This window comes from Echiichthys vipera (assembly GCF_963691815.1).
Source record: "Echiichthys vipera genome assembly, chromosome: 9".
Classification (NCBI taxonomy): domain Eukaryota; kingdom Metazoa; phylum Chordata; class Actinopteri; order Perciformes; family Trachinidae; genus Echiichthys; species Echiichthys vipera.
This window is the reverse complement of record NC_139834.1, coordinates 23,499,384-23,527,270: the sequence shown is the minus strand read 5'-3', so window position 1 is coordinate 23,527,270 and position 27,887 is coordinate 23,499,384. Positions and strand designations below refer to the sequence as shown.

Here is a 27,887-nt window from a genome sequence, read left to right as displayed (position 1 = left end):
TTAATCTACAACTGTTTGGATATTGATGGTTCTAGTTTCTCCAATGATGAGGTTTTGCCGCCTTTACATTATATTAAATTGAATATTTTTGAGTTTTGGGCTGTTGCCTGAACAAAAAAAGCAATTTGAAGACATAACTTTAGGCTATGGGAAATTCTGATGTTACTTTCTTAATCTTTTCTGATGTTTCACTGAGCAAACATCCAATCAGTTAATTGACAAAATAATCGGCAGATTAATCGATAATGAAAATAATCACCATCATCACATTTCACTGCAGACTTTCATTAAAAAAGCTTTGCATGTGAAATCATAAGTGGAATTTCACAGTTATGTATTTGGAAGGGCATCTCAGTTGCGAAGTCTGTAAAATAAACATAATTTATAGTTTGAATCATTGAAAATTAGATGAGGTTAGAATTTTGTAATAGGCCTTATATGCTTTAATCTTTATTTGTATCCCAATTAGCTTCATCAAGATGACTATCCTTTCTAACTTCCACATAAAATACTTTTAGAGATTAAAAAACAAACCTGTGATATCCCTGTTCTTGCAGATTGTGTTAGTGAGAATAAAAAAAGAGTGATGATTGACCTAAAGTAGACGAACAGTAGAAATATTTGTATTCATTTTATATATTTTTACTATTAAAATACTGTTTTGTTCTGTGTGTGTAGAATGACATCGGAGGCCAGAGGAGTTTAGTCAATAAGTGGAGCACTTTCCAGAAGGCTCGCATGGTGTGTTCAGTCCCAGGGCCGGACGGCCTACAGACACACTTCGACCAGCTGCGTGAGTACAAACTGACATCAAGTGACAAGCACATTACATGCACATTAAGGCAAATCACATCGGACAGGTCTTAACCACTGGTCACACTGACAGCTGGAGCTCTGCCTCTGCATGCTTCATACTCGAGGAATGAGTTCAGATCCTCAGCCAGTATGCGTGTTTGTGTTTATGGGCTCGATACACAAAGAGTTGGAACTTCGTGCTAAAATATTTTGAAATGAGGAAGGAGAGTTCGCAGAAATTTAGAAGTGCTCGACCACAGCTTCAGCATGGCTCCACCGTTACCACGGTGATCGACATCACTGTCGGTCACCTTGGGTTCGTCTTCGTGCCTCAGCCTTGGTAACCACGGAAACTGGCCTCAACAGTCAGTTGCTGTGGGTTTATTCATTATCGAGGATTCGCGCCAGTGTCCTCCGTGTGTGTGTGTGTGTGTGTGTGTGTGTGTGTGTGTGTGTGTGTGTGTGTGTGTGTGTGTGTGTGTGTGTGTGTGTGTGTGTGTGTGTGTGTGTGTGTGTGTGTGTCCTCAGGAGGCTATGTAGGCATGAGTCTTTTATGTGCATTTAAGAGCGAATGGAGGATGACATCCTAATTCGCTCTCTGATTTTCAGTCCTGATGAACACAATACTATTTATGTGTGAAGGGCAGTCACCTGCCTTCAGTGTTGTGTAACATTTGAAAGGCTCTGCACACCCACACAGGCGTCTTCAAGTGCGTGTTCACCAAACTTCCATTACTCATAAAAATTACTCTGCTCTTTATTGACCACTTTGATAAAGCTGGCTCAGATGGAGTTACTGAGGGTCACATGCAGAAATATCAATAATGCAGCCACTGAAGAATGTTAGTTTAGCTCATCCATTTTACAAAAGAAGTGCTGAATGCACCACCAAATTAAATGTTGTTGCTTTATCACTTTATGGCACAAAACAACAAACAGGGCGCTGAAGCTTTCAGGTTTTCCCACAACACCGTGGGTCACAAGCTTTAAGATTCTCATCAAGATGGTATCACAGCTGGTTGCTCTAGGAGGCTGCTCTATATGTAGTCTGGTTTACTGCATGTACAGTGCTTGAATATGGCCTGACACCCGACATGTCTCCCACGCCAGACCTTATTCGAGTGTTGACACAGTGTTGTGAAGATAGGTCTGCCAACGCAAGACTACTTTGTTCATGTCAGTGCTGCTGATAAAGACCCAAACAGATTCACTTTTACAAACCAAAGATCATCGAGCATCTGAAGATCTCTACTCCTTTGGATGTTACCAACATTCATGGACTCAACCTTTACAGACATTTTGGTTAGAAAAGCAGGTGTATGTAGAATTTCTTTCCTGAATGCAGTATTTTTCTCTGTAACAAGATGAATGGACAGCCTCTAATCATGTCTTAATTCTTCTCCCTCTGGGCTGCAGGGACGCCTCTCTTTTCTGTGAGGTTATTGTTGTCAAGCCATGGAGGTGGAAGTCTTCTGTACATCTTTGCATAATAGATAGCAGAGGATGGTTTCGATCCATCGACCTCTGGGTTATGGGCCCAGCACGCTTCCGCTGCGCCACTCTGCTGTCGACCATTGCTAATCGGACTCGAACAACAAATCCCTGGCTTAGGAGGCCAGTGCCTTACTATTATTATTGTTATTAGGCCACTGGGGCTTCACAGAACCATCTGTCCATCCATCCTGATCTGTATCTATGCCAACTCCTTTATACAAAGTGTTAGTCATGCCGTCCTGGCTTTGCTCTGTCTGACTACATTCTCAGATTATAGAATTAATCAGGAGATGCCATTAAGTGACTGTAATAGTTTACAATTGATACACTTAACATGTCATCACGATCAAAGGTTACTAACAGAAAACGCTCCCTTATTTTTAACAATATTATCCCTCCTGGTCCTAGTGCTTTGCAGAAAATAGAGGCAATTTTGATCAATTCAGACTGGTGCTGGAAAGAGTTTATACAGAGATGGAGTCCCTATGCACAGAACTGTGTCCGCAATCAAGGTCGCTGGATGTCTGGCTTGAGCCTGGTTTCAGAACACAAAAACTTTAAACATCTTTTAAACATCATCAATCAGCTCTCTGACAATAACTATGAGTGTTGACTCTAAGAAAATCAAGAAGCATTCTTATTAAACGCACATGTTGACATGTCTTATTATGTTGATGTTGCTGATGTCAGGTAATGTGTAGCCTAACCCAGGTCCTGTGCCTGATGTGATATCACTACAAACACCTGCTGATTTTTTTAATAGGTCCGCTATTGTTTTTTTTGTACATATGAATGTGTAAAGTGTGTTGATGTGGTTAGAATCTGGGCAGAATCAACCAATGCTGATATTATAGTTTTATCTGAGACATGGCTGGGTTAATCCATTCCTGATAGATATATACATAATGGCTGGGATAATATTTTTCGTAGTGATGGCTGTGCTAAAGTTGGAGGGCGCGTTATCTATATCAAAAAGAATTCATGAAGAGCTTTGTTATATCAGTTGCAGGATGTTGGGTCCTTTTATTTACTATTTATATAAATGTCTTGTGTCAAAAAGTAAGGGACACCAAATTTCACTCGTATGCAGATGACACAATTTCGTATTGTTCTGCTTTATCATTAGCAAGTGCCACAGATAAGTCACTGTTATTCAGAGTAATCTTAATCAATTAAGACTTGCTCGATTCTGACAAAACTAAAATTATGTACTTTTCAAAAATCAGGGAACAGATAATGTTTGTCAGATTGTTACACAAAATGAGAAAGTGATTGAACGAGCTTCAGTCTACAATTACTAACTTGGATGAAAAACTGTCTTGTGAGTTTCTTTTGTAAGACATATTGAGTGTCTTACAAAAGAAACTCACTGTCAAACTGGGTTTCTACTATAGAAACAAAAGTTGTTTCTCCTTTGGTGCAAGGAAAAGACTGATTCAGGCAACTTTCGTGTCAATACTTGACTACGGTGACTTCTTATACACGCATGCAAATCTCTCCTCTATTGTGTATCATGCAGCATTAAGATTGCCTTTGAGCTGTTACACACGTACTTGAGCCTCAGCCTGTGTACACAAGACAGTTCTGACTTGTCAGGAGCAAAAACATTTCTACCCGAGATGCCTGTGGCCATGTTTCACACATCTGATAAGGGTGCATACAAATTTGTTTGTGAATAGTTTTAAGCAGAACACACACACACACAACCACAAACCCATATACAGGAGATTATACCCTTCAGGTTAAGAATGCTGTCAGTGTTGTGTTTATGCCATGCTCTGCCACACAGAAACACTACAAATCCCATAAACCCTGACAGTGTGCGGGGCCCTCATAGCAGCAGAGCAGTGAATACCAGGTGTGTGTGTGTGTGTGTGTGTGTGTGTGTGTGTGTGTGTGTGTGTGTGTGTGTGTGTGTGTGTGTGTGTGTGTGTGTGTGTGTGTGTGTGTGTGTGTGTGTGTGTGTGTGTGTGTGTGTGTGTGTGTGTGTGTGTGTAACATTTGCTGAAGAATTCGAGGGTGCTGATTTACAGAAAACATTTAGTTGTGTTTAAATGGCTTGAACGTGTGTTTTTTTAATCAATGTGTGTATTTGTGTACTAGTTTTGGTCCTTCTGTCTGCTGTGATGCTGTGGTATGATATGATATTCCATACCATGTGGGTCAAATCCATCCTAAACCTAAAGTATGTCATAACTACCCTGCTTTGATTACATTTTTTGTTTAACATGGTTCTCCCACATTAAGTAAAAAAACTAAAAAGAACTCAGAGGAGGATCCTTCCTTTCTCCCTCAGTGAGAAAATTCAGTTTGAGCTTCAGAGGGCAGCGGGAGGCAGCAGGGCAGCGAAGCCCCATGGGCGGTTGTCCATCTTGCGGAGCCTTGTAGGCGGATGGCCGATCCACAGAACCCTAGAAGTGGAAGGAGGGACATGGAGCCCAGGCTGGCCTCCCACGGAGCTAATGTTACTGATCTGCAATGAAGTTGTAGTTTCAGCGTACTGAACCCTGTGTCAGTCAGACCCAGACCCAGACTCAGATGAGGATCAAGTGTAGTCAGCATCTTTTACTAGTTTCTGTTGATTGTTAGCTTGTATCTGCCAGTGCGGGTCCAGCTATGATGTCAGTGTGTTTTCTCTCTGTACTGACAGTCCACTCTGAGCTGGAGGTTTCAGGGTTCTTTGCTGGTGTTGAATAGTGTTTCACGTATCAGAGAGCAATTGGTTTTACAATTTGTGACGTTCCAACTAAAGCTTGCCCAGCATATGTTTGAAACTCACATTGCAGAGAAGTGTGCAGACATCTCCTCCTTCACTCTCCTCCAAGAATGTGAAAACACCTCTCTAGTGACAAACTTTGCTCAGATACAAGTCACTATAGCCAGTGTCAGACATTTAAGAGGACCGAAACAGATGAAAAACATATTTTTGAGAGAAGGGGTACTTGAAACACTTACATATCTGGGTCTTAACGCTACAATACTAATGAGCCATTGCTATTTAGAAGAAGCCAGTCAAATTAAAAAAATATTGTGCTGTCAATAGGGACGTCAGACCAGAAAAGGCCCCAGTCTCTTTTAATATTCACATCTCTTTCCTTTTGTGCATTTTTGCAGTTGTTGACTCACATATTTAAGATCTTCACCTCCCTCCCAGTTGGCTTTGTTTTTAAAAGAGCATCTGGTTCAAGATTGAGGATTGACTCATGACACAGGATTGCTTTGAGTTCATGATGGATTGTTCAGTTCTTTTTGTGTATCCAGTTGTAGAGATTCACTTTCACGAGGCTCACTGCAAATTCTGTCGAGGTCACTTATCATGTGAAATTATAGGTCAAGCCTCATTGAACCATGATTATTTAAAACTCAACAGTCGAGTGGAAGTGGTTTCTCCTGCCGCACATTAAAGCTGAAACAACTCACAGGTCCAGCTCACAGGAAGAGGATTATCTCCTGTTTACTGCTCTTTTCCCTGTTGTGGTTGTGGTTGTAGTTGTTGTTGTTGTGGAGAGTCATGCTATATGTTTTTCAAGCTGGAGACAGACAGCCCTCTGTGGCCGAACTCAGTGTCATGGCATTTTTTCTGAGGTATTTTCAGGCATTTTCGTCATCTATATTTGTCTCTGTGTGAGATTGAGTGTTCCAGACATACACTAAGACAGCACCCATATCCATGTCACTACATCATCAGCCAATGCTGGAGGGGAGTAGATGGAAGGAGAGGAACAAAAGTGTTCAAGGAAAGAAAGAGTAGTTATGTTTGGAAGGACGTCACTGGAGCAGTCTAGGATGAGAGAGATTTACATCTGAATAAGAAAGAGGTGGGGAGAAAGGAGATTAATAATATGAAGTATATTTTTTTAGTTTAAAGGATAAATATGACAAATGGAGGGAGGGAAGGCGATGAAAATGAGCACTGTCATCTTCCAAACGCATATAATGAGGTTGAGTCTGTAGAATACGTAGAAAGAAAAGAGGGAGGGGTGGGGATGAAGGAAGGATGGAGAGAGCAGTAGAAGATAGCTAAATAGAGTAGCTATATTTACCCTCAGGCTGTTTGGATGCAAATATAGCCGTAAATGAGTTTGTAAATACATATGCGAATATAACTGGAAATTAGTTTGAAATGCTACAACAAACATAGAAGAAATAGTCATCTCATAAAAGCTAGTTGGTGTATTTTTGAGTCTGAAAATTAGATGTACAAATAAATTCTGCCTGTAAATTGAGATAATTTCACTCGTCAGTGCAAATTACTGTAAGGCTTTTGTAAAATTTCATAGACAACATTCACATTCAGTTTTACTCTGCAATCAACGCTTTCTTTGGGTTTAGTGTAGCTTCTTATGGGCAGTTTGCCTTTATTGTATAATAGAGCCAGACTAAAAAAGGTTAGAACAAAAATAGAGTGGAGGGGGACACATGAGGGGGGGGGGGGGGGACACTCAGTCCATATATGAACTGGGGAAAGAGCAGCTACATGTAATACTGAGGCACCAGGACGCCAAGTCCTGTCAGATTAGCCTGACAAATGCCTTTCCACTATTTACTGCTTAATCCCCTCATCAACAAAAACACTTTCGGTTTAAAGTGGGTATGAAAACATGTTTTGTGATACTGAAGAAAATTAATCAAGTTTAGACGCCTCCATTCAGTCTTTCTAATCCATCATAGCTTGTGTGAAAATACTTGAATGGAAGCCCAGTTTATCAGAAGAGGAGAAAGACAAGGGGGGATAGAAAGAGGGTGAGAGAGAAAAGATGGAGTAGGAAGAGGGTAGAGGTTATAGCACAAGGTGTGACCACACAAGACAAGAAAAAAAGGAGGAGGGTATGGAGGAGGAGACGAGGAAAATAGAGGCAAAGGAAAGAAGATGGAAGAAGGCGGTATGAACTGTTATCAGTTTTTGTTGCTGTGAAAGTGAAGGTGGAGGAGGAGAGAGAAAGAGGAGGAATGGCTGATTAGGAAGATAATTGGAAATACATTTGGCTTCAGGGTAGGAAAAATGAAGAAAGTGGATGATGAACAAAGCAGCCCTGGCCTAAAGTAGGATGATTTTAAAGAAATGTTAAAAGAACTGATGAGGCTGGTATTTAAAGGTTATTTAAGACTTCTAAAGTGGAAATTACAGAAATCGCCTCCGTTGTGTCTGGTACAGCTTGACCTCTGCCACCAGTGTCCTATTCCCTCTGAGCTACAGTGGCCTCAAAGTGACTCAAAGGAAGTCACATTTCCACTATATAAAGTATAAGCGGTCTAATTAGTGCAGAAATGTGTATGAGACTGCATGGATACGTTCTGAAAGTAAGAAAGGTCCTCACTGATCATTGGTGTAGAACATCCGTTTTCAGTGTTAATGTTACCAAGAGGAGGAGAAGGATACAACCAGAGGGAAGAATCGGAGAGAAGGAAGGTCATATGTGTGTAGCAGGAAACACTGCAGCCCAGACAAAAGGCATTTTTTCCTCAAAGGACATGGAGATGGGGTGAGTGAGGTGAAGTTATGCTAAAAGGGTGTGAGGGCTGACGGGAAGGAGAGGGGAACGGGAGGGAAGAAGGGGAATACGGTTAATGGGAAGGATGCAGCGGATAGTGAGGTGGAGAGAAGAGAAAACAACAAGGAGGAGGCGTGGAGGAAATGTGGGGTTTCTTTAGGTGATGTAGAAGGTATAGATTTCTACACTAAAGAGGATTATAAGACTTTTTAAAACTCATAACCTACTAACTGTAAATGATTGGTTAAATTGCCATGTGACAGTCATGCTGGCGAGACAACAATCTTTTAAAGTGATTAAAATGGGACACAGAGCGCATTCGCTAATGAGCATCATAAAATTTAACGAGTCCTCCAAATTAATATATAATAGTGTTTTTTTCTAATTTTGTTGGTCAAATCAATTTTATCTTTAAGAAAAGTATTCCATGGGACAGAAGGTATCCAGGCAATGACATCTGCCACCAAGTGAAAAATGTCCTTCATTGCCACCTTGAAAGAGTATAGGCATCTTCCAAATGAATATCTCAGTCTGGACATAAATGTTGTAATTGAGAGAGACATCAGGATGGGGGTAACAGCAGTGGCTGGTGTGGAGGGGGTGGGGGTGGGGAGGTGCTGTGGCGGAAAGAACTGGGCCAATAGCTCAGGGGGTTAAAGAACCAGACAAAATGGAGATGGGGCTATTGTTGGCGAACACGATGGTGAGAAAATAATGACAGTGTGGGAGTGTGGTCAGAACGACAGAGAGGAGGAGGGTAGAGGTGGATGTTGGCATTCAAGGTGGCTGGGAAAAAGGGAAACGGCAGAAAAATGAGGAGGATAGGGGTGTTCGCCTGGGGGGCTATGGCAAGACAATTAAGAAGAGGAGGAGGAAGAAGAGGAGGAAGATAGGGGTTGAGGCTGCAGGTCTACGGGCCAGACAAGACTATCTTCCCTCAGGGGAACACAGCCGCTTTTTGTTTAGAGAAGAAGACACAAGAACAATCCTCCAGAGAAAATAGGCCAGACAGACAGATGGACGGGGAGATGGAGGGATGGAGAGATAGTGGGAGTGGGAGGGAGGGAGGGAGGTAGACTGGGAGGGACAGCGAAAGTGAGAAACAAAGACAATGAGAGACGCCCAGAGGGATCCTGGGAAGTCCAGGTGGATTTTGAGTAGAAAGGGATAAGGGATGAGCACCTGATGAAAAGATAGAGAGACAGAAAGAAAAAGGCGAGAAGAAGATTCGGAGAAAGAAAAGCAGCTCGAAAGGAGGGATTACTGTTACACAAGATGGTGGCCAGCTGTCTGACAGTGAAAGAGAAAGAAGATATGGTTAAACGATTTTTAAAAAAGGCATGAAGATGTTTCCTGTAACTTTAACATGATTAAAATGCTGTACACATGTTTGGGTACATGTTTTATAACTTAAAATCTGCACTCCTATCTAATACAACTTGAAAAATGATCGAAATTTCACCTTGACTCACCTGATCAGATAACTTTGCAGACAGAAGCCGACTGACCTCACATTTCTAACATTGTGATTGTGATGAATGTGTGTGTGTGTGTTTGTTTTGCTTCCCCTCCCCTCATTAAAGATTAATGACAATAAAGTCCCTACAGTTTCATAAATCAAACTGACGGGAGATGTAGAAGCGAGGTGGAACGGCACTAAATCAGGCGTGATTTAAATCTGTCACGGAGAGATAAGAGTGAAATTTTTGCCAAGCTGAGCTGTAAATAACTGAGACGTCTTCTTCAAAGTCTGGGAAGGAAAAGTGTTGTTCTGGCTGCGTCTTTCAAAGTTTAACTGTGTTTTCATGTGAAGCTGAATGCACAGTGAGGTTCAGAGAAGAGAGAGACGCTGACTAACTCTCAAGCAGACGGCGGGGATTTTTTTCCCCTCAGGCTTTACCAAAGTTTGTATTAAGTTTACAGAGTATATTTACTTTTGCAGGCTACGTGACCTCTTTTATACCTGGCTTTAAAACACCTCGTTATACACAGTAAATAGAGATTTCTCTTACCCTTGCAAGCATGTGATGTAAAGGTTTTTACTTCTTTTGGGATTTTCTTAGCCTTGCAGCATGCATAGCGGTGTCGTCAGAGTCTGTCAATCAGTCAGTTGTTCCACTTTGTTCCAGACTGAAACATTTCTATAACCATTGAATGGATTACCAAGCCATTTGGTACAGACATTCATGTCCCACTCAGGGTGAATTGTAATCACTTTGGTGATCCCTTAACTTTTTACCTACTGCAGCAACAAAAACGAATGATGATCATCAATTTCAGCTGTAGTGTGTATGGCTGTCATTAATTAGTATTTTCTATAGATTGCACTATATTTTATCAATTGGTCGATAAGAAGAAGAATTACTTTATTTATCCCACAACGGGGAAATAAAAAAAAAAACGTTTTTCACTCTTATTATTAATCATGTTACACACACAGGCCTGAAATACACACATGCAATTCAGAGTGTTCATGCAAGGAGACATGTTAGAGCGAGGGGGCTGCCAGTGACCGGCGTCCCAAGCAGTTGGGGGTTTGGTGCATTGCTCAACAGCGCCCAGGAGATGAACTGGCTCCTCTCCAGCCACCAGTCCACACTCCATTCATGGTCCACAACGAGACTTGAACCAGCGACCCTATTTTTCCCAGCCAAGTCACCTATGGACTGTGCTACTGCCGCCCCATAAATCTAAACAACTAATTTTCCTCCAAAAAAACCATCAGTCATTGTATAGTGCAGCACAAAACAAAATGTAAACAAAGGTTTACATATTAAAAATGCACAACTGTACATTTCAACTGGTTACTGCAACATGATAACGTTACTTTTCAAAACCCAAACGAGCCACACATCGGCATAAATTACGTCATTTTAAAAGCTTGTTTTTCATGTTAGGCTTCTCCTGTTATCAACTTCTTCAAAAACATCTTTCAATACTCGTGTCATTCAGTACCAAGCCTGTTAACCAGTACCAGCAACGTTGTGTTAGGGGTGTATGGTATAAACGGTATAGACAGTAGGACAGAAGGAATTTGCGCTACGGATTTGGATGGATATTGACTCTACTTGCAGAGCAGCTCTGACGTAACCACACAATGTGCGCGGGCAAAACCATAACGGATCTGGCCAGCGGGGGAATGGTGATATAATACCCTCTATGCTTCAAAATATACCGTGATATAAATTTTAGACCATGCCGTACAGCCCTACGTTATGTTCACTTAACCTGTATCTCCTCTCTATGAAGTACTGTATGTGTTTTTCTAAAGTGTATTATAAAAACGCATACAGTAGATCCAAAATATTGATGTCGACGCACTTTCACCATCGACATCATCGATTATGAAGACGAATCGCAGCAGCAAGAGTATTTTGTTTTTAGTGCTGATTTGGAAAAGATGCTGAGATGGGGACACGTTACTTGCAGAACCGCAGCATTGTCATTCTGAGCATGTTAGCATACTTACAATAGCATCCAGCTCAAAATACCACTATGCCCAAGTTCTTATGTTGTTGTTATTCAAAAGTCGTTATTCTGTTATCGGTTCAATATTTGAATGTGTCATATAATTATGGTCTGTGCTTTTCCATATCTTTATAGATTTTTTTTTTATAAATCACTTAATATAATTACCGGGCGAGACTAGAGGAGGTTGTACCAGCATCTGGTTTAAAAGTAGTTTAGCAGACGTTCATTAATAGTCGGCACAAGACAGGAGCAGAGAGCATCAGAGCGGCAAACAGAAAAGAGTTGCGGTATTCCCTGTAATGCTCTGTTTCCATCACTTCCCTCTGGTTTTGTAGTTACAAGACTTATTTCAGGATACTGTGACTCACTTCTGTGTACTTTTAGAATCCATTAAAGCTTCTTTTTTTTTTTACTGAAGTTACTTCAGCTTATAACAAGAATGGTTTTATTTGATGGTTTTGTCTTAAGTTGCTCTTTATAAGAGCATCTGCTAAGCCTTATGTAACCTAGACATAAATAAAATCACTTCACTTTTTAACCAAATTCAGCCCAATTTGATCCTGTGTCTAGAAGTTTTTGGGCCTGCAAATGAGGGAAATGAGTGTTCTTTTATTTTAGAAGTAACTAAAGTAATATAACTGCAACTTAGTTTCCTTGTTCTTCACCTCTGCACATGAAGGTATAGTTACCATTCTGCAACTCAAACATGTGCCCTGTAGACAAACATCAACACTTTTAACATGGCCAGATAGATAAGATTTGGAAGACTAGAGATTGAGTGCATATATGGGTGCACTTACAGATGGATTTTTATCAGTTTTTTGTTTTAGCAGACCCCAATCTGATCACTTGGTAGACATGTTTCCACCAGGTTTAAAGTGAGTCTGTCTTTCATCTCTATAGGAATTGCTTCCACCAGGCTGGCTGTGTGGCTGTAAAACACAGCTCTGCAGGTTTAGATGTACTGTAAATCTTCTGATGCCCTTCTTTTGACTCTGGCTCATCCCTTCCTTGCAAAAAAACATTGAAAACATTGCTTTGGATGAAAGCTTTCACCATCCAGAGTTATAAAGCAAAATTGCCATAAAAAACTCTTAAGTCAACAAGAAGAAGGAGAAGAGGGGTAGAGAGATGATGCAGGTTTTGAATAATGAAAGCACTTTTTGGGGGGGGGGGGGGGGTACAGTAGGAGTAAAATATGGTATTGAGTAAAGTGAGATAACTGCACAACTCAGACGTATCCATTGTTTACTGTGAAAGCAGAAGTGCTAAAGAAAGAGTGATTAAAAAAAGGGAGTGAACAATGTGTACGCTGCAGGCTGCAGACAACCCATATTCCTCTCTGCTCTGCCCTGAGGGGCCTGCTGATTGTGTGTGTGTGTCTGTGTGTGTGTGTGTGTGTGTGTGTTCGTTCAGTATCGGCGTGTCCACTATGTGCTTTGGCCCCTGCAGTTTGGTGTGTGTGTTGGTGTATGCATGTGGCCATACATGCTTTTATTTCTTTTTGTTTCATGCATGTGCACTCCTGAATCTTTCACTGTGTGCGTATGCGTATGCGTGTGCGTGTGCGTGTGCGTGTGTGTGTGCGTGTGTGTGTGCGTGTGTTATGAGATTAGACTTCCTGCAGAGCTGTAGTTCCATGGAGGCCATCTGAAGCAGCAGGAACGTAAGGAATGTGGGGACAGTGATACGCTTCACTGTCTCCGTCACCACGACAGGAGAGGCAGAGATATGTAGGGCACATCCACATTTTGTTTTAAACTTCTTTTTCTTAACATTTATTGCTGCAGAGGTTGCCAAACTTTTTGTATCTCAACATCAACCTGAACACTTTGCAGGAAAGACCTTTTTATTGAGCTGTTTAACTCTTAAAGTTATTTGCCCCACATCCTAGAAGCCAAGTCAAGTAATTTATAGACCTCTGTTCTCCTACGTTGATATATGAGGATGAAAACACTCCCAACTCTTACCTGAGAGAAATGTGTGAAGCAAAAGGAACAAACTGTGATTTAAATACAGTGAATATCAAGTCCTTGTCTGTGCTGTGAAAGCAGACATGTAATATTAACGAAGAGCAACAGTGGAAATACAGGGACAAAAACTCTGAAAATGGGATTAACCCTCTCCCTCGCTGCATGTATATAGTGGCAACAAGTGTGCAAGAAGTTTTTGGGGGAATCATGTAGGGCTTTCTCAATCACATGCCAAATTACCTTTTTCACATCGATTGGCTGGTGCACTGCCTGTTATCTACTGTAGTTTGACTGACTTGATCCTTGTGAAGCTTCATGAAGCATTTTCTTTATTTTATGAAGCTCTTAGTTGAAAGCAAAATGGCCCAACGGCTGGTAATTTGTTGTGTTTTCAACCCTTTGTTGAACAGTGCGTGCCATCTAGTGGACTCAATAATTAAGAAAATACTTAATTTAGCTTCATGAAGCTTCGTTTGAATATCACTACTTTTTCCCCTCGGACACTGATTTAAAAGAAACTGTAAAAATGTCACTTTATATCAAAAAGGTTGCCGACCCCTGATTTAAAGGAGCCGTATGTGTTACCCACATTTAGGGATGCTAGACAGATGACCGTCCTCCACAGAGCTGGGTCTGTCTGACGTTCCTGCCTGTAATAGGGAAGGTTTTCGTTGCCACCGTACTCTACGGGGGAATTGTTGGGTCTATGTTTATCATAAATAAGTCATAGAGTGTGGTCTTTACCTAGTTTGTAAAGTGTCCTGAGATAACTTTTGTTATGATTTGGCACTATAAACAAAATTGAATTGAATTGAATTGAATTGAATTGAATTGAATTGAATTGAAGTCAGTCAGAGTTGGGAGTAGAACTCTATATAACTTTATAATGAAATCATACTAAATGCTGGGAGACGTTCCTTTTTTGCTGTAGTTTGATTGGCCAGGATGGTGTATATCTCTATAAGCAAACAAACGCAACCCAAAGATTATTGTGTACTGCACATATAGATAGCCTTTATCCCAGTGAGAGTTTAAACTCCTTTATCAATTGAACATCAATAATCATAATGTCTGTTTGCTTTTTCTAATTCTACCACAATTCATTCTGAACTGTTTAATGTTGATGGATTTGCATTGACGTTGATAAGTTACAAGATACAAATCAAATGTGGACACATTCATCAAAACTTTATTCCATTATGCCACTAGTGGTGAAAAACTCTGCAGGATACCTTTAATTAAACTTTGTGTGATGAATGTTTTATAGTGTGTTTATTTTTAACCGCTGATTGATTATGACCCCCACTGTCCAGAGTGTTGCTATTGTGCCAAGTTAGTGCATACATTTTTAATTAGTGCCATTGATCAAAGATGCAATGCAAAGATTCATCATCTCTTTAAATCTTATTCTCTATATATCCTTATATATTATATAAGAATAAACATTGCCAAGGAGCCAATCAATGTCATTTTTCAAATGCTAGAACACCATTTAAGAATCCATAATGCCGCTGGTGTCTGAGACATCAGGTTTTAAAGAGCGACAGATGGAGAGAGCAAAACTTCACACTCCACCTGACTGTGCTGTGTGAGGGGCCGCAGTCACAGTGAGAAAAACGTATCAAACGTTGTGATGCTCTGTGTTTGAAATGACGAGCGAAGGCTGAGGCGTGGTGCGTTAGTGTGTGTGACAGCAGGTGTTGTTCTCCTGTGGTGGGCTCAGCGCTCACATCTCCCACTGAGGCTGGTTATTAATGGCTACAGATTCATTACAAGCAGCCAGTCAGCCATGCTGCCAGCATGCCCGATGCTATTAGTCACACAGTCAGACTGATAGAGCCACACAAACACCCATGCATGTGCAACACTAATCAAGACTTCTCCAGTATTTCAGACACAGGTTCACTCCTTTTTCTTCTCCCCCTCCTTTTCCTGATCTCTCCCTCCTTTCCTTGTTCCCTAAATGCAGAAGACATCTTTATTCTCCAGGCGAAAGACAAGAAGAATCCTCTCATCTACGGCCTGTTTACAACCTCTAGGTATGTACCGCTGTAAAGCAGAAAACAAGTAAATAAACCAATGTACCTTTAAATGGCACTTGGTAATCTGTGCACCCTTGTTAAAGACTTGTAAGTGCCAGTATGATGATGGGTTGGAGACACTGGGAGTGTCTAAAATTTCCAAGTTTCCACTCTCTCTCTCTCTCTCTCTCTCTCTCTCTCTCTCTCTCTCTCTCTCTCTCTCTCTCTCTCTCTCTCTCTCTCTCTCTCTCTCTCTCTCTCTCTGTAAGTTTGTTGTACTATTGCTTCTTACATCTTCAATCAAAAGCTCTCATTTAAAGGCACACTGTGATGTCTTTGACTTCTAGATGAAATTTAAGCGTTGTGTTCCAGCTTCAGTTGTGTAAATGCCGCAGTGCGTCACAGAAACTTGTGTAGCTATGACCTGTGTCCTTCTAGCCATTGGAATAGCTATTTTTCTCCATTTATTTTCCTTTTAATCAGAGTTTCTCTCTTGGCAGGAAACTTTTAGATCTTGAGAAAAAAAAAACATGAAGAGAAAACCCTGAAGACACAAGAAATACACGGTCAAACCAGAACAACATCAGGCTGTGCAACTCTATTAACTCAACTTTAATGAAAAAAACATGGAAAATATGAAGATGCATTGAAACGGATTTGATTCGACTATGTTTTCTGTTAGTTTGATGTTGTTAAGAAACAGAGAGGAAGAGAAAGACATTTTCTGCTCCTTCTCAAAAAAGAGAGGCTCACTCGCGCTCTGAATTACAGATAACAGGGGAACAATTGCAATATACGGTATATACAGAATTAATTTTTTTTTCATTGTAATTAGGGGAGTTCAAAGTGAGAACAAATGTGATGTAATGATTGAAACAAATAAAGCCTGGCGTTTCTCATTTCCTCCACTAACTAACGAACAACACCGCATGCTTTGAGAATAGCCCAGTTTCTGAGGCGGACGCCAGAGCTCAACAGTAGCAGCAGAGGTATGACGACATTTGGCATGGCAGAGCAGGGAGTTGGTCCGTTTCTGGGTTTCGGAAAGTGTCTGGAATCTCAGCGGGGAACGGACAGAAATCCAAAGCATCACCCAGGGTGGGGTCCTAACCGCAAAACTGCAGGGTGTAGAGAGGTCATTCCCTCTGAATGGAAACCACTCTCTGGTTCACACATCGAGGCACACACTGAGGTTTTTGTCCCCTGTGATGAAGTCTGGACTGTGAGGCCGTGGATCTGTCCCTCTGTTAACTGCCTCTATCATTTTGTTTTTCATGTGATCATTTCTCAGTTTAATTCATTCATATTACATAAATTCATTTACTTGCTTGTTTGGGCATTTCATCCAAGATTTCAGACGTAACTTGTCAAATAATTACAAAATGTGAGTAATTTAAAGTACACTGCACTAAGAATTTAGCAGCTAAACTCTTGAACTCTTTCTGTCCACATTTGGATTCTCGCCCGTCACACTTGCTATCTCAAACTGTCCTCAATCACTTTTCATACGTAAACCTATGAAAAGTAATGCACTGAAATTCTTGTGTAATCCATAAATATACTGCAGTGAATTATGTCCGGAGCAAAGAAGAAAATCAGGTGATATAATTGAAATTGTAAATTATAAGTATATAATCTGCCTGAGGAGTGTTGGACAGGACTTTTACCTGGGGGAGCTGGTGTTCGTGTGCAAGAAGCACTTAACTAAACCACCACCTTTTTTCTTATCTTTTGCCCGTTTTTTTGGTGCCTGAACTAACTTCAGCCACTAACTTGATGAGAATACATTCATTTCATACACACCAGTGATAAATTAGAATAACTATTGCATCTCGCTGCAGGAGTTCATAGTTTCCTGATTAGTTGGAGGGGGTGGATACATTGTTTTGTTTCTTAATTTCCCTAGTCAATTCTACTTGAATACTAGAAAACTTGTGAGACATAGGCATCTCAGTGTTGTTTTTATCTAAATTTGCATATTTGAAAATTGTGTTTTCCATACAAACTCAGCAAAGGCACTAATATCCATTACAGCAACAGGGGTTCTGACCCGTGTAGCTCAGATGTCCTCAGTGTGATCTCAGAGAAAAGAGAGACTAAACAAACTGTTTGTGTCAGCAATTGAGCAGAGGGAAACCACCCTGATGCCTCTCAACACAGCAGCTCTGCTCGTCAAACTCAACTGGAATATGTAACTCAGAGACACTTGGCCAAGATCTTAACCATGATCTTAAATGCAGTGGATGGGATATGTTGTGGTGGGGACTGGTGTGCTGTAAGCAGCACATTTATCCAGGGGTTGGGTTGGACTAGTTTCACTGAGTTGATGCATTCAAGCTGAACCGCCACAATGACTCACGGCTCTTCATCACTTTCTTATTCAATGTACTACTTTAAGACCATTGCGACTCATCAAGTGCATTGATCAAAGACATGCTCGGTTTATTCATGTGCTCTGGAAGAATGATGAATGGAAAGATTATATGACTGTGATAAATGACAGTCCTGCTTTATTTCATGTCCGCCCGCAGTGATATACTGAATGGTTCAGCCGTGTGCGTTTACCGAATGGAAGACGTGGTTCGGGCTTTCAAGGGAAACTTCCTTCACAAAGAGGGACCTCAGTATAAGTGGGCAGAATTTACAGGCAAGGTGCCCTACCCCCGACCAGGGACTGTAAGTTGGTGGAAACCCCTTCAGGCAACTGTTTTTAAGTTGTCTTGCAACACACATATCGATTCAAATGTCTTCCAAACATTCTTATTCTTTTCTCTTCCTCTATGTCTTCGTTTCTGTCTCAGTGTCCCAGCAGCACGTATGGAAGTTACAGCTCAACCAGAGAGTATCCTGACGACGTCATTTTCTTCAGCAGAACTCACCCGCTGCTACAGGTTCAGCTGATATTTCACTTTTTTAAATCACACTGATCTAATTTAATGAGACTGTTTTAGGCTCAAGCATACTCTCCCCTTTGTTTTTGTCCCAATTCTTCAGTGAGATTAAGAAATGAAATCCGCCAACAGTCCAACACTGATGAACAGGATTTAACAATGAATCACATTGTTTGTAATGTATTGTATTTTCTGACTTTAAAATTCAAAACCCTTAATTGTTGTATTAGGAAAATGTGCTGCCGCTGGGAGAGCGCCCCCTCCTGGTCAGAGTGGGCGTTCACTACAAGTTCAGCAAACTGCTGGTGGACAGAGTGGAGGCTGTGGACGGCACCTACGACGTCCTGTTCATCGGCACAGGTACAGTTTGTGCTCTGCGAGTGTGTCAGAGAGTTTATATGTTCGTGTGTGCTGGACACGCACTGTTTTTTGTAACATTTCATCTTGTGATTGTGTGCTTGGCGTTTTAACCACAACCAATTTGTTGCTTCACAAACAACATGGTTTTTTTTTTCGTACTGCAGACTCAGGCCTCGTGCTGAAGGCCATCCATCTGCCCAGAGAGCACGGTCAGAGTCAGGAGGTCACTCTGGAGCAGCTGCAGGTCTTTCAGGTACAGCAATCTAATAGTAATTATTATAAACTCGACACGAGAGCTTGTCATTCGACAAATTTAGTTTTTTAATATTGCTGCCTTTCATGCAGCCATTGGTGTCCATCGACTTTATTGTGTTATGAAAAACAAACACCAGACTCTTCAAACTTAATCCAACAAAGTTAATCTAAAGTCCAGCGGACTGTTACTGTCTGCATTTAAGACTGCATGGCCATGTGACAAAATAAATGCAAACATGATGTTTACTGGGATGAATCAGCTATCCATAAAGAGGATTAACAAGCAAGAACATGGGTATGCTCCTTTATATGTGAGTACTCAGAGGAAACAGCTTAATCTAGCACAACCAAAACTCCCAATATACTGTTTATTGTGTTTTCCCAGCCATAAAGCAACATACATATACCATATGTCATTACACTTGAAATGTAGCAGGGGCTTTTATTTAAAAGGTTGGACGTAGACTCAAGCACATTAAGCGTAACAATCTACAGCTGCACATAAGTATCATGTTAGGCTGTAAAAGATGTTTTTTTTTTTTTTCCTGCAACCACAGTTTGCAATATTTACAGTTCAGCTCAATATTAATTCCAATGGAGGCTCATGTTTAAGAAAAGCTGTATTGATTCTTGACTGATGTGGTTGAGATTTCTTTCTCTGGGCAAAGTTTCTTTTCTGCTCTCTATTGTAAAATGATGTGCTTTGTGAAACCCTTTTAAAGTGATATGAATGATTACCAGTTGTGTTTCTCTACGTTATACAAAACTGTTCAAAATGATTGCAGTTTGCAGCCACACCCAAATATTTTCAGACAAATTCCTTCATTTTTCCATAGAAATGAATTTACTGTTAGTTGACCCTCTCTTTCTTTTAAGAGAGGGTTTTATCTATCTATCTATCTATCTATCTATCTATCTATCTATCTATCTATCTATCTATCTATCTATCTATCTATCTATCTATCTATCTATCTATCTATCTATCTATCTATCTATCTATCTGTCTATCTATCTATCTGTCTATCTATCTATCTATCTATCTATCTATCTATCTATCTATCTATCTATCTATCTGTCTAGCTATCTATCTATCTATCTATCTATCTATCTATCTATCTATCTATCCATCCATCTATCTATCTATCTATCCATCCATCTATCTATCTATCTATTTATCTGTCTATCTATCTATCTATCTATCTATCTATCTATCTATCTATCTATCTATCTATCTATCTATCTATCTATCTATCTGTCTATCTATCTGTCTCTCTGTCTCTCTGTCTCTCTGTCTGTCTGTCTGTCTGTGACAGCTTTTTTATTGTTTGCCTCAATTCAAACTCGATTTCTCTTCTCTCTTCCTCATAGCACAAATCACCTGTGACAGCCATGACGCTCTCAAAGAAAAAGGTAACAGATGAGAAACAGAAACTCACTTTCAAACTTCCAAACTCTCTTAAACACTCACACACACACACACACACACACACAGACGAGCACACACACAAATATGCACAGCATCACACTTATCACTCATCTCTCCACCTTGTGTCTCCAAGGACAGCTTTATCACCAGTTGCTATGGTTACCCTACCTCTGTCAGTGCAGTAATGAAGAGATGACACACAGACACACACACACACATAGAGAGAGAGAAATACATCTTGCATTATTAAAATAGTCTAGGTTTTCATGAAATGAAAATCTAAAGCTTTTGCACACACACACACACACACACACACACACACACACACACACACACACATACACACATTGAGATTATAAAAAGCAGCATCACCACGTTTCTCTCGCTCTGACACACACACAGTAACACACACACATACGCCCCGTCACCACACACTGACATTGTTACAGTGTGAGTTGGATGTGTGACTCAGGGAGTGAGGAGTGTATGTGGTGTAGCTGTTGATTCAATGCCTCTCTCTGTTATACAGGAGCAAACTGAATGCCCTCTTTCTCTCTTGGCTTCTCTTTATTTATTACGCTTCTTTCATTCCTCCCTCCCTTATCCTCAACCATCCTTCACTCTGCCTCCCTCCTCCCCCTCTATTTCTATATTTCCTCACCCCTCTCCTCCTTTCCTCCTCCTCCAGCAGTGGTTGTTTGTGGGCTCCAGGGAGGGTGTGTCCCAGCTGGCCTTGTACCAGTGTGAGCTGTATGGTCAGGCCTGTGCTGAGTGCTGCCTGGCCAGAGATCCCTACTGCACTTGGGACGGACACGCCTGTAGCCCCTACATGCCCACCGTACGCAGGTAGAGTCAGATCTGTTTATCCAATGTTGCATATCTTCACTAAAGTCTGAATAGCAAAGAGCAAATACATGGAATTGAATTTAATCTTCGATTTAGATTTAGAGCACATTTGTTTATGGTTTGGCTCAAATTACATCTGAACTCAAATCTTTCTGATTAACTTTTAATTAAGCATTTTTTTCCACTCGCTCAACACTTTTCCATTGCAAAGTTTTGATGTTTGTGATGACGCACCATCACAATCAGTCAAAATTTTCACTTTGCACACATAAACTCTAATATTGTAAGAGGTTGATATTTCCTGAGCTCGTTAGTGGATTAAAACTTATTATTGAAGTGTACTGTTTGTTAAGTCAATCACTTCCAGATTCTCGGGTGGAAATTGCAGCGTCTTGAGAGATTAGCAGGCTTTAATTCTTTGTTTACAGTATTTTGTGTCTTTTTCTTTACAGAAGGAATGCTCGTCACTTAGGGGAGAATGAGGATCCACTAACTCAGTGTGTCAGACAGGGAGGTAAGGAGCTCATTGACTCTAAAGTGTTGATTCATTCACCAATACTTACTGATGTAGTGCTAGGCGGCATCTGGTATACTTGTCTTCATTTCCTGTATAATGTGAATTTTACAAATACCACCACTCCGGTGCGTAGCTTCAAAGAGCGCTACAGTCATGGTTCTAACTTTCTTACAACAATTAAAAACCCAACTCTTTAAGGTTACACAATTTGTGACACATCAACAATTTGTAACACTATGGCATGCTGGGTATGGTTATAGCTGGTAGAGGCTCCGTAGCTTACTGCCAATTCATTAACAGAACAAAGAAATAGAGGAAGAAGAAAGAAAGACCGAAAGAGAGGAGCTGTCTGCTGTTCGGTCTGCTGTTGAAAGTTTTTTGTTTTTTAAAATGTATGACATAGCCACTGCTGTTACAAGTGATGCTAACACTAGCAGCTTACTCCATCTCCTCAGTAGAAAATTTTTTGGAATACTCTGGAGAGCGAGAGTACATATAGTACAGATAAAAAGCTGTCAAGTAGTAGCGCTAGTGAAATAGTAAATCCAAGGGGTCGAACAGTGCTTGAAGTGGCATTTGTTCAAGGCACTGCATATGACAGGAAAATCAGGGGGTGGAGCTTGTCAGGTGTTTATGTCTATCTGCAGACAGATTTTGTGCCGCGACCGTGTTACACTCACAAAAACGTTACAGGTGAGCAGTTGAGAAAATGAAGGCTGAGTTTGAAAATGGGTGTGGTCCGAACAAGGATGCCTGAAGTAGAGGCGTAGAAAGCAGGGCTGGGGCCATTGCTCCACCACTTTGCGGCCCTTGGCCAGATTTGTCGTCACAGCCGGTGTGATCATCGCACTGAAAATAAATGAAAAAGTAAATGTAATTTGTAAATAGGAAAAAATATAAAATCAGTGACTGTACAAAAAAACGCATCTTTTCCTCTATGTCATTCAGCCGGCCTGCAGGTGGAGGCGGAGCAAAGGATAATGATGGTGGCCGAGGGCAACAGCACCTACCTGGAGTGTCTGCCCCGATCTAGACACGCTGCTGTTACATGGTACAAACAGGCTGGGGAGAACAGTCCTGAACTTAACCAGGTACACAAACAAACATACACATTTTTTACTGTATTCACCTTTATATATGTGTCATTAATAAGGAACTTAAATACTTGAGGATATATTTGAAATACAGGGGCAATAATTGCAAAGACAGAGGAGAGTTCCTTGCAAGTGTACTTTTTTTTGTTTTGGCCATCAGTGTCATCCACAGCCCCCATCATCACTGATTTATGGCCATTAGCCAAAGCACAAGTACTCAGCACATTCATCTCTCTCTCTCTCTCTCTCTCCCTCTCTCTCTCTCTCTCTCTCTCTCCCTCTCTCTCTCTCTCTCTCTCTCTCTCTCTCTCTCTCTCTCTCTCTATCTCTCTCTCTCTCTCTCTCTCTCTCTCTCTAGGTGGTAACAGGTGACCAGCTGGTGGTGATCGAGCGTGGCGTCCTGATTCGTCAAGCCGAGCTGTCTCACGGGGGCGTGTACCACTGCCAAGTGGAGGAGCACGGCTACCACTGGACCGCCGTCACCGTCCGCCTCGCCGTCTGGAGCCCCTCGGCCAATCGCCTCCTCGCTTCCTGGGCCTCCTCCTCTTATCAGAGCGCAGGTACCCAGCCCTGGTACGAGGACATGATGGCGCTGATTCACCCTGGAAACCTAGGTCAGCACTGCCGGGCGCTAGGATACCGCCCCCCACGCAACAACCGTCGCCACAGTGACATCATGGTGGAGCCAATCAAGGAGCGAGAGAGGGGGGAGAGGCACAAGCACGGGGGAGGAAGAGGAGGAGGAGGGGGAGGAAGAGCAGCGGGGAGGAAGAGCAGGAGCAAGCCGCAGCAGAGGGCACCGAGGAGCGCTTGAATGTGTCGCGTATCAAGAACGCGGATTTTCAGTGACCTAAACACACACATTTATGTTAACATCCACACTTGAGACACACACACGTACACGTACACACACACACACACACACTTAACTTATACACTGAGACACACACATACTGTATGTACAGAGGCTATGACATGCGCATGCACTTATTTACAACAAAAACGGCATCCTTTCATTATAGTGACAAACTTTCAAAGTAAGCTACACACAAACAGACTGACGTAAGTACAGGAGGATGTGAACAACAAACATTGTTGCACCTGGACAAAAGACTTGTGAATAAATAGGTAAAATAGAATATCTTAGGCTGCATAGCATGTTGAATGAAAGATGAACAGCACGTCCAGATCACTCAGTTTAACTGACTCTGTGTCGTGACAAGGACATGGGAGAGGATGTTCTGGATTTGGAGAGGGAAAAAAAATCCCAAAGTAGATATTTAGCAATTGAAAAATCATCCGGGCCCTCTGAAATTAGTGCTGCCTTCAAGGACCATACTGGTGGCTTTGCATGTTTTTGCCCATTGATTGTAAATCACACAATGCCAATTATTTTCCAAAACAGAACAGGCAGACACTGTTTCCCATTATATTCATTAAGCTTTGAAAACAATCTGACGGAAACATTGCTTATTGTTATTGCAGTTGCAAGCAGTGTTTATTTTTTTCCCCCAAATTTCAAGGAAACTTAATCCTTGGTCTTCATAGAATTGAGGGTCAACTGCTCAAAAGAGTTTGAATGACAAGCTTTGTTGGAAAGTGAACAAGAAAAAAAACAAACAAAACAAACATAGATGTGGTGAAAAGGATTTGGCTGCTGTTCACTAGCAAATCTCAGATGTCGGAGTATCCTTGAACACATTAAAGAGACCAGGCATCAGAGAATTGTTCTTAAAAAACAACAGTTAAAGTTAGACAAAGGGAGAAGGTAAAAGAAAAGTGTTTAAACACTCTCTGTGATGTGGCTATTTTTAGGGGTTAATAGTCAGCAGTTATAGTTAATTAAAGGGCTTTGAGAAGGTCATTATTTGCTGTAGGTTGTGAATAGCAGTAAATAGCACTGATTGTGTATGTATGCATCTTTTCCCCCCACATGGATTATGTATCAACAGCTCACCTACAGTGAGAGTTTTGCTGGTTTCTTCAGATAGGTGGGGTCTGACCGCGAGATGACTGTCTGTAACCACAAAGATGAAAGGCAGAGAAAAAGCAGGGCGGCAGCTTTGATGAGGTTACAGATCTACTTTCCCAGGGCGCCGTACAGACACACTGCAGGAGATGTTTCCATTATGTTCTCCTCGAGGTTCAGAACCTTTTGTTTGGTTGTGTTCACGGACATATCTGGCACTACCGCACAACAAAGAGCTTAGTATAGGACTGTAGGTGTGGGGAAAAAGTGAGCAGAAATGAAGACACAGTGGATCTGGTGTGTTTTATAACAAGTGTTGGTTAGTTTGCCTGTCCCACAAAATAATGTTTATTGTGTAGGACAAAGGTAAAATGCATTCAATTTAATATTTTGCTTTGTAAGTTTCCGGGAAAAGAAATGTTTAGCTGCTATTAAAGGAGGCACAATCAAGCCTCCCCAGTAACTCCACCTAGTAGGGTTTGATACGAAATGGACAAGAAAACACTTTTAGAAGAGGACCTAAGTATGAACTGAAGTGCAAAGAGACTCTGTATAGATCATGCATGTTTTTCAACATTTGGCTCAAGACTTAAAACGGGCCTTAGGTGACTTTGAGTGGGTTCCAGCCCAGCTAGAGAAGTGGAATAATACATTGCTGGTCCTCTAGCTCCAGCTGGTAATGACATCTGGCTGTAAAGTATGAAGCAGGCCTGATGTACAGTATAAGAAAGAAAGCCTTTATTATACAAAGTTGGAACTTGATAAAGTGTTAAAGAGGACTGGCTTTGAGTGGACTCCGGCATGTGATTTGAGCGACTTCAGCAACTTTGCAACGCAGTAAATTGTGATTTGTTCTTAATGTTAAAATATTAAACCAACACAATTTGTTCCACCACTATATAACTTTCTTCTTGGTGGTATTTATTTGTTCAGTGAAACTGCTTGTTTGGAAATCTGTCAAGCTCCCGACCAGTCCAGCCACGATTTCTCGCTAAATAGACACTTATTTAATATTTGTGTTGGTCTGTCTTTGTATATATGTACTTTATGTCTTTGTGCCCATACCCTGAAATCACCACAGTACTTTTCTTTCTTTTCTTTTTTTCGTGTGTGCTAGATATACAATTGTTGTTCATCTGCTGCTGTTGATGCACCTTCCCACTCCTGCCTGCAATCGTTTTGTGTTTTTTTTTTAAAGAATCTACCCCATCCCGTAGGCATTTAAATGTTTCTCTGACAGTTTATGATGCGCTCCAGAACAAACCAAATGCTTAAACATAAGAACTGAGCTGATAGTGAGAGAGAGTCAGACAGAGAGAAAGGAGACAGACTCACTAAATTAAAACCTAGCTTCATATTGTGTATGGTTTACTGGAAGATGTTGCATTAGCATGCGTAGTTAAATCCAATAATAACAGCTTTTCGTATTTTCAAATATTCGGTTTCATCCCACAATGATGATGCTGAGCACGCAATTCTGTCTCTATTAGAGTAAATGCATCCCATGCCGGGTCCTGCAGGATCCCAATCCCTTTGCACTGGTGGTTCTATTTATGTGTGTGTGTGTGTGTGTGTGTGTGCGTGCGTGCGTGCGCGTGTGTGTGTGCGTGTGCGTGTGCGTGTGTGTACAGTAGTCTATGCATGCATCTGTGTGTGTGTTTGACATGAGTGACATCAGAGTGAGGCGAGCTGCAACAAAGTTTAAGCCAAAGTTTGAGGCCAAGCCAGTAAATCTGCCAAACGTAGAACTCAGCAGTGGATGGAGACACCTTTGATGCTGCAAAAAAAAAAAGAAGAGAAAAAAAAATATCAACTCAGAGCAGAGCGAGCCCACAGAAAATGAACATGGGCTTGGCTCCTTGGCTTCTTGACTTTGGCCACATGAAAGGGATAACCAGTGCTGAGCTACTCCTGATCGTGTGTGTGTGTGTGTGTGTGTGTGTGTGTGTGTGTGTGTGTGTGTGTGTGTGTGTGTGTGTGTGTGTGTGTGTGTGTGTGTGTGTGTGTGTGTGTGTGTGTGTGTGTGTGTGTGTGTGTGTGTGTGTGTGTGTGTGTGTGTGTGTGTGTGTGTGTGTGTGTGTGTGTGTGTGTGTGTGTGTGTGGGTTTGAGTAAAGGGAGAGTTTATATGGGAGTGTGTTGAATGCACAAGTGTCAGCCACGCCTCAAATATCAGTGGGTGAGTGTCAAGCTGGCACTACGATCCAAATGAAATCCGCATTTGGTGTGTTCTCAGACAGCTGTCATTTAGGGCATGACGGGCATGACAAGTAAAACATAGTTATGTGCGCACTCACAGACAATATTGTTTTGTGAGTCATAGCCAGAAATACTGTCTGGGCTGTTTAATACTACAGTAACAACATAACCATCATATATTTGTTGTCATATCTTTTTCCTCATAATATTAAGTACACTTAAACAAGTATGGAATCAAAGTCTAGCTCCGTGCTTGCTAGCTTCTGGTGCACGCTGTTCTTCGTAGCAGCCTTTCTGAAAACATGATCCTGGTATTTTTGTGAAAGTGTGAACACCTTTTATTTTAATCGAGATAAATGGTAGTTGCTTTGTTAGCATTAAAAAAACATAGGCTATATGCTATATGCTCTAGCAATTGACAAAGCCTCATGCTCACACAATAATTATTGTTATACCATTGTCAAAATGTTGAGGGCTACTGAACCATCGAGTTCAGTGGTAAATGTTGTATAAATATTACAGTAATTGTTCATCATTTTGGAAAATATGATTATTTGCTATCTTGCCAAGATTTAGAAGAGCATCTGGTTAGCTTAGCTTTGCACAAATACTGAAAAAGGAATTACAGCTAGCGTGTCAAACGATTCCTTGAGCATAAAACCTCAGAAACATTTAACTTTTCAGAAAGACATACAAAAAAAACCTCACCATTACAGTACAGATGCTAACGAAAGAGGCTAGCTAAGAGAGGGGAGCGTACCTTTGTTCCCCGGGTCCTTGTTGCCTGCTTTGTATGTAACATTGGAACCGATGTTCCCAGCTGTTCACTGAAGGGGTCCTATGTTCCCGTTCTGTTATTTTTTATCAGAATCAGTGCTGAATTGCCCGGCAAATAGGCTCATGTAGACCCTAACACTACCCCCTAACCGTAACCCTGACCGTAACCCCTAACCCTAACAAAATGCTGAATCAAATCATAGGCATAGGCTTATGCGACCGGGGAACATAGGACTCTTGGGGAAAAGAGGGGAAGATAGGACCTGGGGAACATAGGGACGACCCCCTAAGAGAGTCAGAATGAGCTTG

General features: G+C 41.3%; 1 protein-coding gene across 2 annotated transcripts in view; it reads left to right on the top strand.

Annotated features, from left to right (window-relative positions):
- Nucleotides 1-26,561, top strand: part of sema3h (sema domain, immunoglobulin domain (Ig), short basic domain, secreted, (semaphorin) 3H) — a 61,237-nt gene extending 34,676 nt beyond the window's left edge. Inside the window, exons 8-18 of one of the 2 annotated variants that reach the window (XM_083920660.1) lie at nt 679-793; nt 15,195-15,264; nt 17,778-17,922; nt 18,048-18,137; nt 18,368-18,497; nt 18,662-18,750; nt 20,121-20,162; nt 20,870-21,024; nt 21,477-21,538; nt 22,490-22,632; nt 22,994-26,561. In XM_083920660.1, the coding sequence (XP_083776786.1) occupies nt 679-793; nt 15,195-15,264; nt 17,778-17,922; nt 18,048-18,137; nt 18,368-18,497; nt 18,662-18,750; nt 20,121-20,162; nt 20,870-21,024; nt 21,477-21,538; nt 22,490-22,632; nt 22,994-23,449 (1,497 nt within the window). In that variant the 3' untranslated portion in view covers nt 23,450-26,561. Of the gene's footprint in view, nt 1-678; nt 794-15,194; nt 15,265-17,777; nt 17,923-18,047; nt 18,138-18,367; nt 18,498-18,661; nt 18,751-20,120; nt 20,163-20,866; nt 21,025-21,476; nt 21,539-22,489; nt 22,633-22,993 lie in introns of both variants that reach the window. The other variant, XM_083920659.1, reaches the window with a different exon arrangement.
- The last annotated feature ends 1,326 nt before the right edge of the window (nt 26,562-27,887 follow it).